This window comes from Cebus imitator, unplaced genomic scaffold (assembly GCF_001604975.1).
Source record: "Cebus imitator isolate Cc_AM_T3 unplaced genomic scaffold, Cebus_imitator-1.0 Scaffold40, whole genome shotgun sequence".
Lineage (NCBI taxonomy): Eukaryota > Metazoa > Chordata > Mammalia > Primates > Cebidae > Cebus > Cebus imitator.
The window spans coordinates 6,448,061-6,461,381 of NW_016107355.1; the positions used below are offsets into that span (position 1 = coordinate 6,448,061).

At 40.0% G+C, this 13,321-nt stretch overlaps 1 protein-coding gene and 1 non-coding gene across 3 annotated transcripts in view; both read left to right on the forward strand.

Annotated features, from left to right (window-relative positions):
- Positions 1 to 13,321, forward strand: part of CUNH4orf45 (chromosome unknown C4orf45 homolog) — a 140,487-nt gene that overhangs the window by 122,132 nt on the left and 5,034 nt on the right. For both annotated transcript variants that reach the window (XM_037737597.1, XM_037737599.1), the window contains one exon: positions 5,260 to 5,449. In XM_037737597.1, coding sequence (XP_037593525.1) covers positions 5,260 to 5,449 — 190 coding nt within the window. The remainder of the gene's footprint in view (positions 1 to 5,259; positions 5,450 to 13,321) is intronic.
- Positions 10,282 to 10,359, forward strand: LOC119470791. Its single transcript, XR_005199755.1, has one exon. It is a non-coding gene; the product is annotated as a small nucleolar RNA SNORD55/SNORD39 (small nucleolar RNA).

Sequence of the window (13,321 nt, forward strand, 5' to 3'; positions counted from 1 at the left end):
CTTTCTTTCTCTTTTCTTTTCTTTCTTTTCTTTTCTTTTCTTTTCTTTTCTTTTCTTTTCTTTTCTTTTCTTTTCTTTTTTTTTCTTTTCTTTCTTTTCTTTTCTTTTCTTTTCTTTGAGTCTCACTCTGTCACCCAGGCTGGAGTGCAGTGGCATGATCTTGGCTCACTGCAATCTCCACCTCCCAGATTGAAGCAGTTCTTGTGGCTCAGCCTCTCAAGTAGGTGAGATTACAGTCATGCATCACCATGTCCAGTTAGTTATGTTTGTATATTTAGTAGAGATGGGTTTTACTTATGTCCAACAGGCTGCTCTGGAACTCCTGACCTCTGGTGATCTGCCTGCCTTGGCCTCCCAAAGTGCTGGGATTACAGGCCTGAGCCACTGAGTATGGACTCCACACTTTCAAACAACTAGATCTTGTGAGAACTCTGTCATGAGACAGTGCTAGGGGGATGGTGCTAAATGATTAGAAACCACTCCTGTAATCCGATCATCTCCCACCAGGCCCCACCTTCAAGTTCCTTCACAAAATGGATTATTCCAGAGCTGATGTGGGAAAAGATGACCATGGAACATCTTTTGTGCCAAGACATAAGGAAGTTTATGAAGAATGACAGGGACATGTCAAAAGGACACAGAAGGCAGATTGAAGGGGCTTCTACTAGCCAAATCTGGGATATCTTGAGCATCAAAATGAAAATGTTCGTGATGGATTATTACTTATTGGATAAGGCAGGAAACTGTAAGCCCATACTGAAATAAATCAACTTAAACAAATAAAACATTTGATATGGGATGAGATTTTTACATAATTTCAAAGTGTTTTTCTAGAAACTAATAACAAGAAATGTGATGGTATAAAGGAGAATTCTGGTAGATAGTATTTTAAGCAAATGACCTAAGTGAATGTCATCAGTAATGGGACAACTCAAAACTATGGTTATTCTGTGTGATTCCTGACCAAAGATGCATAACCCGAATCTAACCCAGAGGAAACATAAGAGACCCAAATTGACAGACATCTACAAAATAACTGGCCTGGATTCTTCAAAAGTATCAAGGCTATGTGAAAGTCACAGGAAGACTGAGAAATGGTTCCAGATTGAAGGAGACATAAAAACTAAATGTAACATGTGATTCTGAACGAGATCCTTTTGCAAAATGGGCATTATTGGGATGCCTGGCCAAACTCAAATGGTGTCTGAGGATTCGATGGTAGTAATATAAAATATTAATTTTTCAATTTTCTCTGCTTTTGACAGTTATGTTGAGGTTCTGTAGAATGTCCTTGTTTGTGGGAATTGCACACTGAAGTACTTGGGGATGAGGGGTCTCCTGTCAACAATACACTTATAACTGGTTCGGGAAAAGAAGATTTGGCATTGTGCTTCCAACTTTTCTATAAGCTTCAGATTGTTTCAAAGAAAGAAAAGCATGTGACCCTAAGGGGCCTATTTATTGTAATAATTAAGTAGTAAGAACGTTGCACTAAAAATGTGTGCTGGTGGTGGTGTTTGTTGTGGGGCACGCGTGTGTTTGATGCTATTTTGTGTGTGCCCCTGACACCGGACCATCACCCAGGCCTGGCACTCATGACCCATCTGGAGTCAAACCTTCTCCTCCTTGGTTTGTCTCTTTAGACACTGGGGCCCATCTGAAAGTTCAATATAGTGTGGGTAAATGCCCATAGTTGATGTGGCCAGTATATTTGTAAAACCTTTAATATCTTTGAACTACATCTAATTTCTAACTTTCTATTGCTTCTGGTGATCCCAATTTCAGGGACCTAGGAGATACTGAATTTAAACTACAAGGTTATTAAATATTTTAGCACTTAAGTGAAGACTAAAGATGGGCAAGGATTTTTCTTTTCTAAACACTTCTATATAGTTACTTGTATAACATGGTAAAGAAAAGGTGACATTTGCGTGAAATGGTTTTCCCATGCATCGTTAATCAAGCTAATATGAACTGTAAGCAATATCTGTTGCTTACATTCTCACCATCACTATCCTGCCATTTAAACTTTCTTGAAATTATTTCTAGCTATTAATCTGTACTTGTAAATAACAAAACTCAGTTAAACTGAACCGCAGGTATCTGGTCCTCCATAGCTCCCTGCAGGGAGGGGATAGAGGCTGTAGAGCAGGTGGAGGTGAAGGGAGTGGGAGGGAGCAGGCATCTCATCACTCAGTTCTGATCTTCTTTGTCCTTCCCTCGTCTTCCATTCTCCAAGATTAGTTGAGTGTCAGTTACATGTCAGGCAGGGTAATGGCACTGGCGAGCCAATGATGAAACAGATACACTCTGGGCCTTTTCAGGAGCACTGAATTTGTAGGGAGAGAGACTGCTGAGCTAGGAATTCAAGAATATTCTGGCCGGGTATGGTGGCTCACAACTGTAATCCCAGCCCTCAGGAGACCAAAGTGGGCAGATCATGAGTTCAGGAGTTTGAGACTAGCTTCACCAATATGGTTAAATCTCATCTCTACTAAAAATACAAAAAAAAAAAAAAAAAAAAAACAGGCTGGTCTCGAACTCCTGACCTCAGTGATCTGCCCACCTCAGCCTCCCAAAGTGCTGGGATTACAGGCATGAGCCACCGCGCCTGGCAGGTTTTATTTTTTATTTTTCTTACCATGCTTATGCTTCGCTCTGTCTTCTCAAACACACGGAGAACATCGATAAGTCCCATTTCACATCCTTGTCTGCTAATTCTATCATTGTTTCCCTGAGAAAACATCTGTTTTTCTGACTTTCCCTTTTTGTTAAGATGAAAAATTTAATATTACTAGATCTCCTCTTGGTGTACTTAGTAATCTTGAAAGTTGCACTAAGTTATCAGTGGAGTATCAGAAAATAAGACCTTTGGAAAAAGATCTAAATATGTTTAGCTCAATAGCACTCAATGCAATATGAAATCACAGTTGATATTGGACAGAAAATTTTAAGGAACAGAAATTCAATCTCTCATGTCAACATACACATCAGATCCAAACCATAATTTACCATGCACTGACTTCTTCCTGTTTTTCTAAAGAGAATGTTTAAAAGTTTGAGCTGAATTATATGACAGAATATAATTGCATTTTCCACAAGTTTTTAATTTAGCCTACATGTTAAAACAAGAACCTCTTAGATTTACTTAAGAGTTTTACATAAACACAAAAAATGTTCTAGAACAACCGATTCAATTTTAGAAGCACCATGTCGACACATAGCCTTTAAAAGATATTAAAATTTTATAAAGTATACATGCAGCTTAATCTTTACTTACTTGTTTTTGAGCAATTTTTCATTTAAATTATTTTCTTCAAACTCGACCTGAAATAGAAACAGCTATCTCCACCAATAGAACATTCAAGCTAGGGCAGGATGAAGATAAGGCTTGAATCCAGAGGTCCTGGGTAATTCCTTGGCTAATATTTTCACCAGGCTACAGCTAAAATCCAGCTTCCATGGGTAGAGAGGAGTGTTGTCATTTGGTCATTTCCACCAAATTAAAAACTTATTGCTTTCACTGAGTTAAAATGGAATCCTGCTTAAGCCAGAGTCAGTCAGAACTCACACACACACACACACAATTAGCCAAGTGCCTGTAACCCCAGCTATTTACTCTAGCCTGAGTGACAGAGTGAGACTCTGCCTCAAAAAAAAAAAAAAAAAATTATAATACTTTCCACAAAAGAAATCAGGCCAGGCGTGATGGCTCATATCTGTAATCCCAGCACTTTGGGAGGCCGAGGCAGGGGGATCACTTGAGGTCAGGGGTTCAAGACCAGCCTGGCTACCATGGTGAAACCCCATCTTTACTAAAAATACAAAAATTAGCCAGACATGGTGGCAGACGCTTGTAATCCCAGCTACTTTGGAGGCTGAGGTGGGTAAATTGCTTGAACCAAGGAGGCAGAGGTTGCAGTGAGCTGAGATCGTGCCATTGCACTCCAGCCTGGGCGACAGAGTGAGACTCTGTCTCTAAATAAATCAATTAATTAAATAAAGCAGGTAAAACTCAATCGGCAACAACAAACTCCCCTGTATGCTACGCTGAGGAGTTCGGACTTTCTTCTAGGATGATGGGATGTCAGGGGAGGGTCTGCTGGAGGCACCCATGATCACTTTGCTCCCAGCACAGGGATTCTGTGATTCTCAGGAGCAGGAAGGAACTGCCTGACCCCTGTATGCTGTGAGAATTGTCACACTCTTGCTTCACTGAGCTCTCTGCTCACACATTACCTCTTCCTGTCCTGTCTAACCTCATGAAAACAACATGCCCAAGACTTTCTACTCCTCATCTGCCTTTATTTTTCTACCTAGAACCTCCCAAGTGTTTCACTTATCTGTGTGTTGTCTCCCCCACAGGTGTATAAACTCTATGACACCAGCGACTTTGTCTTATTACTATCGGTCCTCATGGTGCCTTGTACTGTGCCAGCCATATAGAAAATGCCTGTAGATTCTTGAATGAGTGAAGAGTGATGCAAATCTCCCACAAATCACGGTCCAAGACCTTGGAAACACAGACTCAGATTCTAGAACGAGAACTTTGCAGTCCCTAAGGGGCTCTTGCAGCCCAGGTTGAGAGATGGTGAATAAGAAGTCTCAAGAGGCTCTCTAAGCAACGACAGCTTTCCAAACGAGTTGGCAAATCCCAACCCTTACAATTCTGTTTCTGTCTGTTCCCCAGAGCCAGCCTTTGATAATGGAAAGGCAGGGCTGAGATAATGTTCTATTTTAGGGCTGTTAGAAATTAGCCAAGGATCTCACCAGGGCAAGAGGAAGCCTAGATCTTTCCTCTAAAATGCAGTCCAAAGCCAGAGCTTGGACTAGAAAAGCTGGTGTTTTCCTGAATGCCCATGAGACCTCAAAATGGGCAGGCCATGTCCTTCAGGAGATCACATGGGTCTCATGATGTCTCAGCCTTAGCATATCATCTTCAACTTCACAGCATCTTCCAGGCTAGGCTCTGAAGCGACATAGGGCCGTCATGGTACAGTAGTGCCTTCATCAACAAGCTTCCTAGATGAGTGTCCCTCTTGGGGGTAGTTCTTTGGATCTCTAGCAGTCTACTGATGTAGAGTGGCCAGAGTCCAGAAACTTCACGGAATGGGGTCACGTCTTCTGCTTTTCTAAGTCACATGGCTAGAATCACCTTAAATTACTAGGAAAACAGACAAATCTCAATGATCTGAAAACTGGTGGCCTTGTTTCTAGGTCTTTACCGTTTGAGAACCAATCAATGTGTTCCTTTTCCAGGCAACCAAAACCTCATGTCCTGGATATGCAAGGAAAACACAGTCGTGCCTCTTTTGCCTGGCATATGAGTGATTTTGAGGACACTGATCGGAGAGATTCCAAATGGGCTACTCTTGTTAGGCAGAGTAAGTCACTAACGCCAAGAACTTCCGAGCTGTCTAAGCTGCCGAAGCTACCAAAAAAGGAAAAGGTACAATTTTTTTGCTTTTCTAAATCGTTATAGAAAATGACAGCCTGCTTTAACATATAAACTGGGGAGGGGTTTTTCATAGTAATACTAAGTTTGATAGCTTCTTTTAAACCATCGAAGCATTTTGTAATCCATATTGGATTGCCACAGTGAGGTTTATTCAGTGGGTAAGTGGGCATCATTCCCCTTTTATAGTTAAAACAAGAGGTTGCATCCTCAGAATTTCTTATCACTGAGTTTGACCTTGAGATAACAGCCATCCCTGTGATTTCCAAGAACTGAGAAAGCATTGTTTGTGAAATGGAGGTAAATCTGTAACTCCCCTCAAAACCCTCACAGACTGGTTCACAGAGCAAACTTATACCCATTTGAATGCTAGGATTTCCGCTAAACCACTTATGGAATCGTCGGCAAGCTGCCTAACTCCCTGTATGGGTTTTTATAAGTAAAATGGGAATTTTGGTATCTGTTCTGAATATTTTACAGAGTTAGGAGGAGAATTAAGTAAATAATGTGGAAGTATATACTCAACAACTATTTCCTGAGGTCTGCGTACGAACCATTTGCCAGTAATAGCTTTCTGCCTAATCCACAGCGCAATGAACTTTGCAGGCGTCCAGTTTTCTCCATAGAGTTTGGCAGCAAATTTTCATGATAGAAAAAGGAATAGAATCACTCAGGCCCATTCAGACTCCTGTTCCCCACACATAGAAAGACTTCTTGCTCTTTTGGAGAATCTTGCCAACTCACTAGAATATTACTCACCCTTTGTTGCCAGAGATCTGATTCATTAGCAAGTAATTATGTCTACTTGAGACATTCTGTGAGGAGGGAGACTTAGTTGTCCGCCTCAGTAGATGCTGACCTTAGGAATAGTTCGTATTGAAAAAGGAAAGAGTTCAACAAATAACATTTCTATGTAGTCTGAATTTTGGGATAGGTCCAAATGAAGTGATTTATTGCAGCATGTGGAGGAGGGCTTGGATTAGTTACTTTCTGTCACTGAACTAATTTTGTGTCAGATTAGAGCTATTACGGATTAAATTATCCCAAACGCCTCTATCATTCACCAAATCCAGTTGAGATATTTTTTGCATTAAGAAAGTCTGTTAAAAGACTTCTTATTTTGATTTCAAATTTGTAGAGCAAGTTGTAACAACAGTACAAAGAACTCTTGATATACTCTTTCCCCAGCCCCATCTGTTGTTCATTTCATTCGCTTTAGGGTTTGCTTTCTTGCTCTCTCTCTTGCACCATTTGAGGTCAAATTGCAGACATGATGCCCCCTAACTTCTCTTGTCTTTTTTTCAGAGATATGGTGGTCTCACTATGTTGCCCAGGCTGGAGTGCAGTGGCTACTCAATGGGCACAACCACAGTGCACCAGAGCCCTGAACTCCTGGGCTCAAACAATCCTCCCACCTCGGCCTCCCGAGTAGCTAGGACTATAGGCACAGACCCTATGGATTAAATGGTCTATAGGCTAAACCCTTCACTCCTAAATATTTCAGGGTATATTTCCTAAGAACAAGGATGCTCTCCCACACAACCACAGTACAATGTATAAGATTCAGGAAATTTAACATTGATACAGTGTATTATTATCTAATCTAAAGTTCATAGTCGTATTTTCTTAAATAGCAGATGGTGGTGGTTTGCACCTATAATCCCAGCACTTTGGGAGGCTAAAGTGGAAAGATCATTTGAGCCCAGGAGTTTGAGAGCAACCTGGGCAACATAGTGTGACCTGTCTCTATGAAAAATATAAAAAATCAGGCAGGTGTGGTGGTACATGTCTGTAATCCCAGCTACTCAGGAGGCTGAGGTGGGAGGTTTGCTTGAGCACAAACCTTCAAGTCTGCAGTGAGCTATGATTTTGTCACTGCACTCCAGCCTGCATGACACAGAGCCTGACTGTCTTAAATAATAACAACAGCAACAACAAGGTATTAACTGATAACCTTTGTTATATCCTGATCCAGGATTCAATCTAGGACCATGTATTACATTTAGTCATCACATCTCTTCAGTCTCCTTCAATTTGGAAGAGTTCCTCAGTCTGGTCTTTTATAACATGGACATTTTTGAGGAATGTAAATGGGCTTGTGTGATGTTTCCTCAGGAGTGGGTTCAGGTTACGTGTTTTTGTCAGGAATCCCAGATAAGTGATGTAGCTTTGTGCTCAGAGCATCACATCAAGAGGCACCTGAGGCTGGTTTAACCCATTATTCATGAGAGTAAGTTGAGCACTTGGTCATACGCTTTTCCATTCCAGAAATGAACAACATACTGAATCATTCAAAATAATTTCTCTTTTTATCAATGAGGCTTTCTTCTAAATTTCCAGAGATACATTAGATACTTGTCACACAAGTTCATTTTTTGGGCTATCCTGCAGAGTTTGTGCGGATGCTTCAATAAATACTCAATCCCTCTTTTACATGAATCCTCTTCAGGGAAAATAAATTGGAACAAGTGCTCTTATATATTCAAGAGCAAATAATGAATACCACATGTGAAAAGCCTCCAACGCAATGCCTCACACATAGCTACCAATGAGTGGCTATCATTACTATTCTTACTTGAGATGCCAACACATTTTCCATTCTTATGCTGCAAGAATCAGAACCATGCACTCTGACCTCAAGTGATCCACCCACCTTGGCCTCCCAAAGTGTAGGGATTACAGATGTGAGCCACGGCTCTCAGCCTAGGCTGACCTTTAAATAAAGAAGTGACGGTTAAATTTTCATTTTAGAAAGATGGAGGCATCAGCTGGGAGGACTGATTAGAGCTGCTTGATTATGAAAAGGTGGTGTGTTTGGAAGGCATTTTGATAACTCAATTGAGAACCAGGAAGGATTGTTGTAAGGCAGAAAGAAAGGCGCAAAGGTAATGCATTTGAGACATAAGGAAGGTTGTTTCGACAGCTCTCAGTGCTGACTAGACGTGGGAAAAAAACTTGTTATTGTGGGAAGGAAGGACATAGAGGCTGAACCCTCAGATCTCTGTGAGGTGGTGGGGAGTGGGAGCCAGGTGGCAGTGTGTAGAGAATGAATAGGAAGCAAAGAAGTGAAAGGCAAGTAAACCTCTCTAGAAAACGTTTAGCTCTCAATAAAGGAAAGACAGGATAAAAAGAGGGGGCATAGGAGAAGGAAGGGCTTAATATAAGGGGATTTAAAAAATATATATTTTGAGTAGAAAAAAGTAAATTGAGAACCTAAAGGAGAGGGAAAGGGATAACTGATGGTTTGAGATCCTCAAGAAAAAAGAGGGAGAGGCATAACTTATAGGAATTAGTATGTAACTGTAGCGATGAATCTTTATAGGAAGGGAACTCTTTTCCTCCCCACCTGCCCCTGCTTTTTTCTTTTTTGAGTCGGAGTCTCGTCCTGTCACCCAGGCTGGAGTGCAATGGCACGATTTCAGTTCACTGCAACCTCCGCCTCCCAGGTTCAAATGATTCTCCTGCCTCAGCCTCCAAAGTAGCTGGGATTACAGGTGCCTGCAACCACGCCCAGCTAATTTTTATATTTGTAGTAGAGATAGGGTTTGACCATGTTGGCCAGGTTGGTCTCGAACTCCTGGTCAGGTGATCCACCTGCCTCAGCCTCCCAAAGTTCTGGGATTACAGGCATGAGCCACCGTGCCCAGACTTTTCCTCCACTTTTAATAAAATGTTACCTTCTTCCTTCTCAGAGGGTTGCTTCTGTTTTTCAGTTCTTTTTAACACATATTCAGAGACTATGTGACATCTATGTCAACCTTTATGGGATAATTCTCAAATTGGTAGGGTTTATTATGTTAAAGGTATTTGCTTGAAAGTCTACTTCCTGTAACTTGGAATGATGATTTTTTTAATCCTATTCAACTCTATTTTGGGTTATCATGCCATATCATTGGGCTGATCTCCTAAGTACCTGTATCAGTCAGGGTTTTCCAGAGAAACAGAACCAATGGTGTGTGTGTGTGTGTGTGTGTGCACGCACAGGCACACAAGAGCTGGGAGAGGTGTTTAGGCTTAAAGTAACTTTAGAGATGTTTTATTTTGGCTCCAGTGATTGTGGAAGTTGGCAAATCCAAATGCAGCAGGGTGGGCCAACAGGGCAGAGACCCTGGGAGGAACTGATGCTGCAGCTCGAGCCTGAAGGCAGTTTGCAGGCAGAATTCTCTCTTCCTGGGGGAACGTCAGTCTTTCTCTTAAAGCCTTCAACAGATTGAATGTGGCCTACCACATTATGGAGGATAATCATTTTTATTCAAAGTCTAATGACTTAAATATTAACTCACATAAGAAATACCTGCATAGCATCATCCAGATTGGTGTTTGACCAAATATCAGAGTACTATAGCCTAGCCAAGTTGACACATAAAATTAACCATCACAGGCTAGGCCTGGTGGCTCATGCCTATAATCCCAATGCTTTGGGAAGCTGAGGCAGGAAGATCCTGTAAGTCCCATAGTTCAAGACCAGCCTGGGCAACAGAGTGAGACCCTGTCTCTACAAAAAAAAAATTTTTTTTTGAATTATCTGGGTGTGTTGGTGCATGCCTGTAGTCCCAAGTACTTGGGAGGCTGAGACAGGAGGATCACTTGAGGCCAGAAGTTTGAGGTTACTGTGAGGTATGATCATGCCACTGTACTCCAGCCTCGGTGACAAAGACCTTGTCTCTTAAAACAGAAAACAAACAAAAAACCTAACCATCACAGTATCCCTCCCTCTCATCCATTGTGAGGATTAAATCAGGGTAACATACAAAAAACACCTGACAGAACGGTCCAGGCACTAGGCATCTAAAAAGCACTGTGGTGTGCACATGTGTTTAAATCCTTTTATAGATGGCATGGTTTTAAAGCTGTTTCACCCAAGTGCACAGTGGGGAAACCAACCTTGGGGAGCTGAGCATGCAGGAAAAGGAAAAAAAAATAAGCTTCTGGAAAAAATACTTGAAATTTTCATTTATCAGAAAGGATTTTGAAACCTCTACTGTAATTTCTCCATGGTCTTTAAGATAACATAACTCAGTATGGCTTACGTTGGGACCAACAGTTGCACTCAATGGCATATTTTTTCCTGAGACCAGACGTATCAGTGGACATCGTCCCTTTTCAGAGCAAATATTTTATAATGCCCCTTTTATTACCCTAAAATAAAATTTACAAATGTACTCAATTTATATCAAACCAATATAAGTACCCTATTGTAATTTAAAATAAATGTAAAAGTAATTTATAATACTACTTTAATCGATAACTATTAGGGCACTAGATTAGAAAATACAATGAAGTAGACAGATGAAGTAAGCATCCATATACAGAGTCTTCATGAATGCAGTAGCTATGAATGAAGACCGATAGTGCTGTATTGGTGACTCGAATTCCATGGGTACCATAGCTGTTGGTAACATAGTTTTCCAAAAGTCAATTCTCGGTAAAGACCAAGTGACCACTTCTTGTTAACATTCTAAACCTTACAAAGTAAAAATCTTCCCTCAATTTATACAATGGCTGCATTCCTGGAGAATGCATTATGTACTAAAATCATGTTAAAAATACATTGTATTATGTACAGCAGAATTATCAGATCATTATAAATGGGCTTTCTTAGCCACATAAATGTCCAACAGGACACTGAAGGGTTACACAGGAGGTGGGACAGTTCCTCATCCCGTGGGGCTGTCTCTCGTGGTGCAGGACATTTTGCCTGTCATCTGAGCTCCCACCTTCTCTGTGCCAGTAATCCTAACCTGTCATTATGCTAACCAAAAATGTCCCTGCATTTCCAAAACACCCTGGTTGAAACCACTAACATATATAATTGGCTTGTTTTCAGCATGAATTATTAGAAATGAGACCTCTGTATTTGATTAAATGTAACAAGCAAATCACATGTAGCACCAGGAAAATGTTCAAGATAAATTCAAAAGGTTTATTGCACCAAATGCCACAGAAAAATGGATCAAAATAATAAACAGTTTTAAAAAAATTCCCACACAATGACATTGGTATCTATTCCAACTGATCAAAAACGAAGTCCTATCAATTTCTCTCATGGAGCTTCAAATAACAAATTCCAGAATTCTCTCTTTTTTGAAATGCCACTTAAATTTAAGCATATTGCAATCTCGCTTTCAACATATATGGTTCATCATGTTTTGACATTTAAAAATTAACATTCAGAGGGGACAGCTTGATTTAGGCAAAAATTATATTAAAATACCCTCTCCTCCAAGCACAATAAAAAACAAATTGTTCACATTTACCAAGAGAAGCTGAAGACATTTTCATTTTAACAGCGAAAGTATGCATGAACAAAATACTCTCAAAAGTACATAGTAGTGGAAAAATCCAGACATTTAAAAGAATTTTGGGGTCATTTTATATTCTGTATTTTTATGTACAACCAACTCTAGTGAAGAACCTAAAAAGCTACAGGCTAAATTTTTATAAAATCTCAGGACCTAATTACAAGAGCCCAAACAACAGTTTAGTATCATTTAGCAAGCTGGGGATTTTTTTTTTTCCCTCCAAAAAAGAAGTTAATTTTGAAAAATATGGTTAAGTTTAAAAAGTTGCAATGTGTAAACGGCAGTTCCATGGGATGTGAAAAGATTATAGTTACTTTCATTAAAAAACAGCACACTTCAGAAAAATGGATTGAAGCCTGTACAAAAAGCTATTTAACACTGATAAAAAATAAAATACTTTGGAATTATGCACAAGTATGGAAGCTACATTTTAATTTTTCATTGTCATAGTCTAAAACGTACACAATTACCTTTACATTCATTTCACTTATCAATTTATTAAAAATAAAACTGCAACATGCTAGAAAGAGGTCCATCACAGGGACATTTACAGACTTCTGCTCTGTCATGCCTCACTAGCTTGCTTTGAAAAGCAAGATGCTACAAAAGTTACACTCAACAGGTAAGACTTAGTAAGTTGAAGAAACCCTAAAGGTGGAATCCTGTCAACTGAGGTAGATTTCTTTTCTTTTTTAGAAAAATTTTTATTTTTTTCTTGAGGTGGGCATGGGAGTGGGTGGGATCCCTTTCTTGCCTCTGCGGTTAAGCCAGAATGAAGCCACTGGGTGGTGCAGGATGTGTGAGCGGGTGGATCTCAACACAAGTCCACGAGTTGTTTTCTTTTTCGCTTTTAGGAAGAGGTTGAATTTAAGACAAAGAAACTTGAATGTTAAATATTTAAAGGATTATAAAAGAGCAGCAACATTCTTGGTCTATTTTTGTAGGCAATAGATATGAGGATTAGGTTCTGACTGGAATCCTGAGTGTTGTGGAGACAGCCCCCACACGTGACCCACCTGTTTTCCAACAGGCATTTTTCCAAGAGTGAGTTTTGGAACATTAAGAGGCAAATTAAATTTTCTCAGGCTTTGAGGGATCTGGGCTGAAGTTTTTTTTGATGTATAGAGTTTAGAACAAACCATTTAAAGTTCAGTGTCCCCTAATATGGGTCTAATTATCAACATGCCACTATGTCCACATTAGAATTGAACTGATTTTGTAACAAGTTATTTTCTATGAAACCCTGGAAGGTGGTGAATGAGGGAAAGTGCCCAAAAACATGTAAACAAGAAAAAAGGAACTGGAGACGAGGGGAACGCTTTAAACTGTAAAAGCTGTAACATCAGCTCTGACAGTTAACACGTAATGAGAAATGGATGTGGGTGAGCTGAGCCACAGGTGAGGTTCCTTCTCTCTCTAACACAACAGCAAACAGTGATGTCATGGAACTATAGAACACCAAAGTCAAATGCTAGGCAAAAGGAAATAGGAAAACGTTAAAAAGAATGAACATTTCCATTTTCAATGAATGACATAAAATGAAAATTAACGATCTTACAAATCT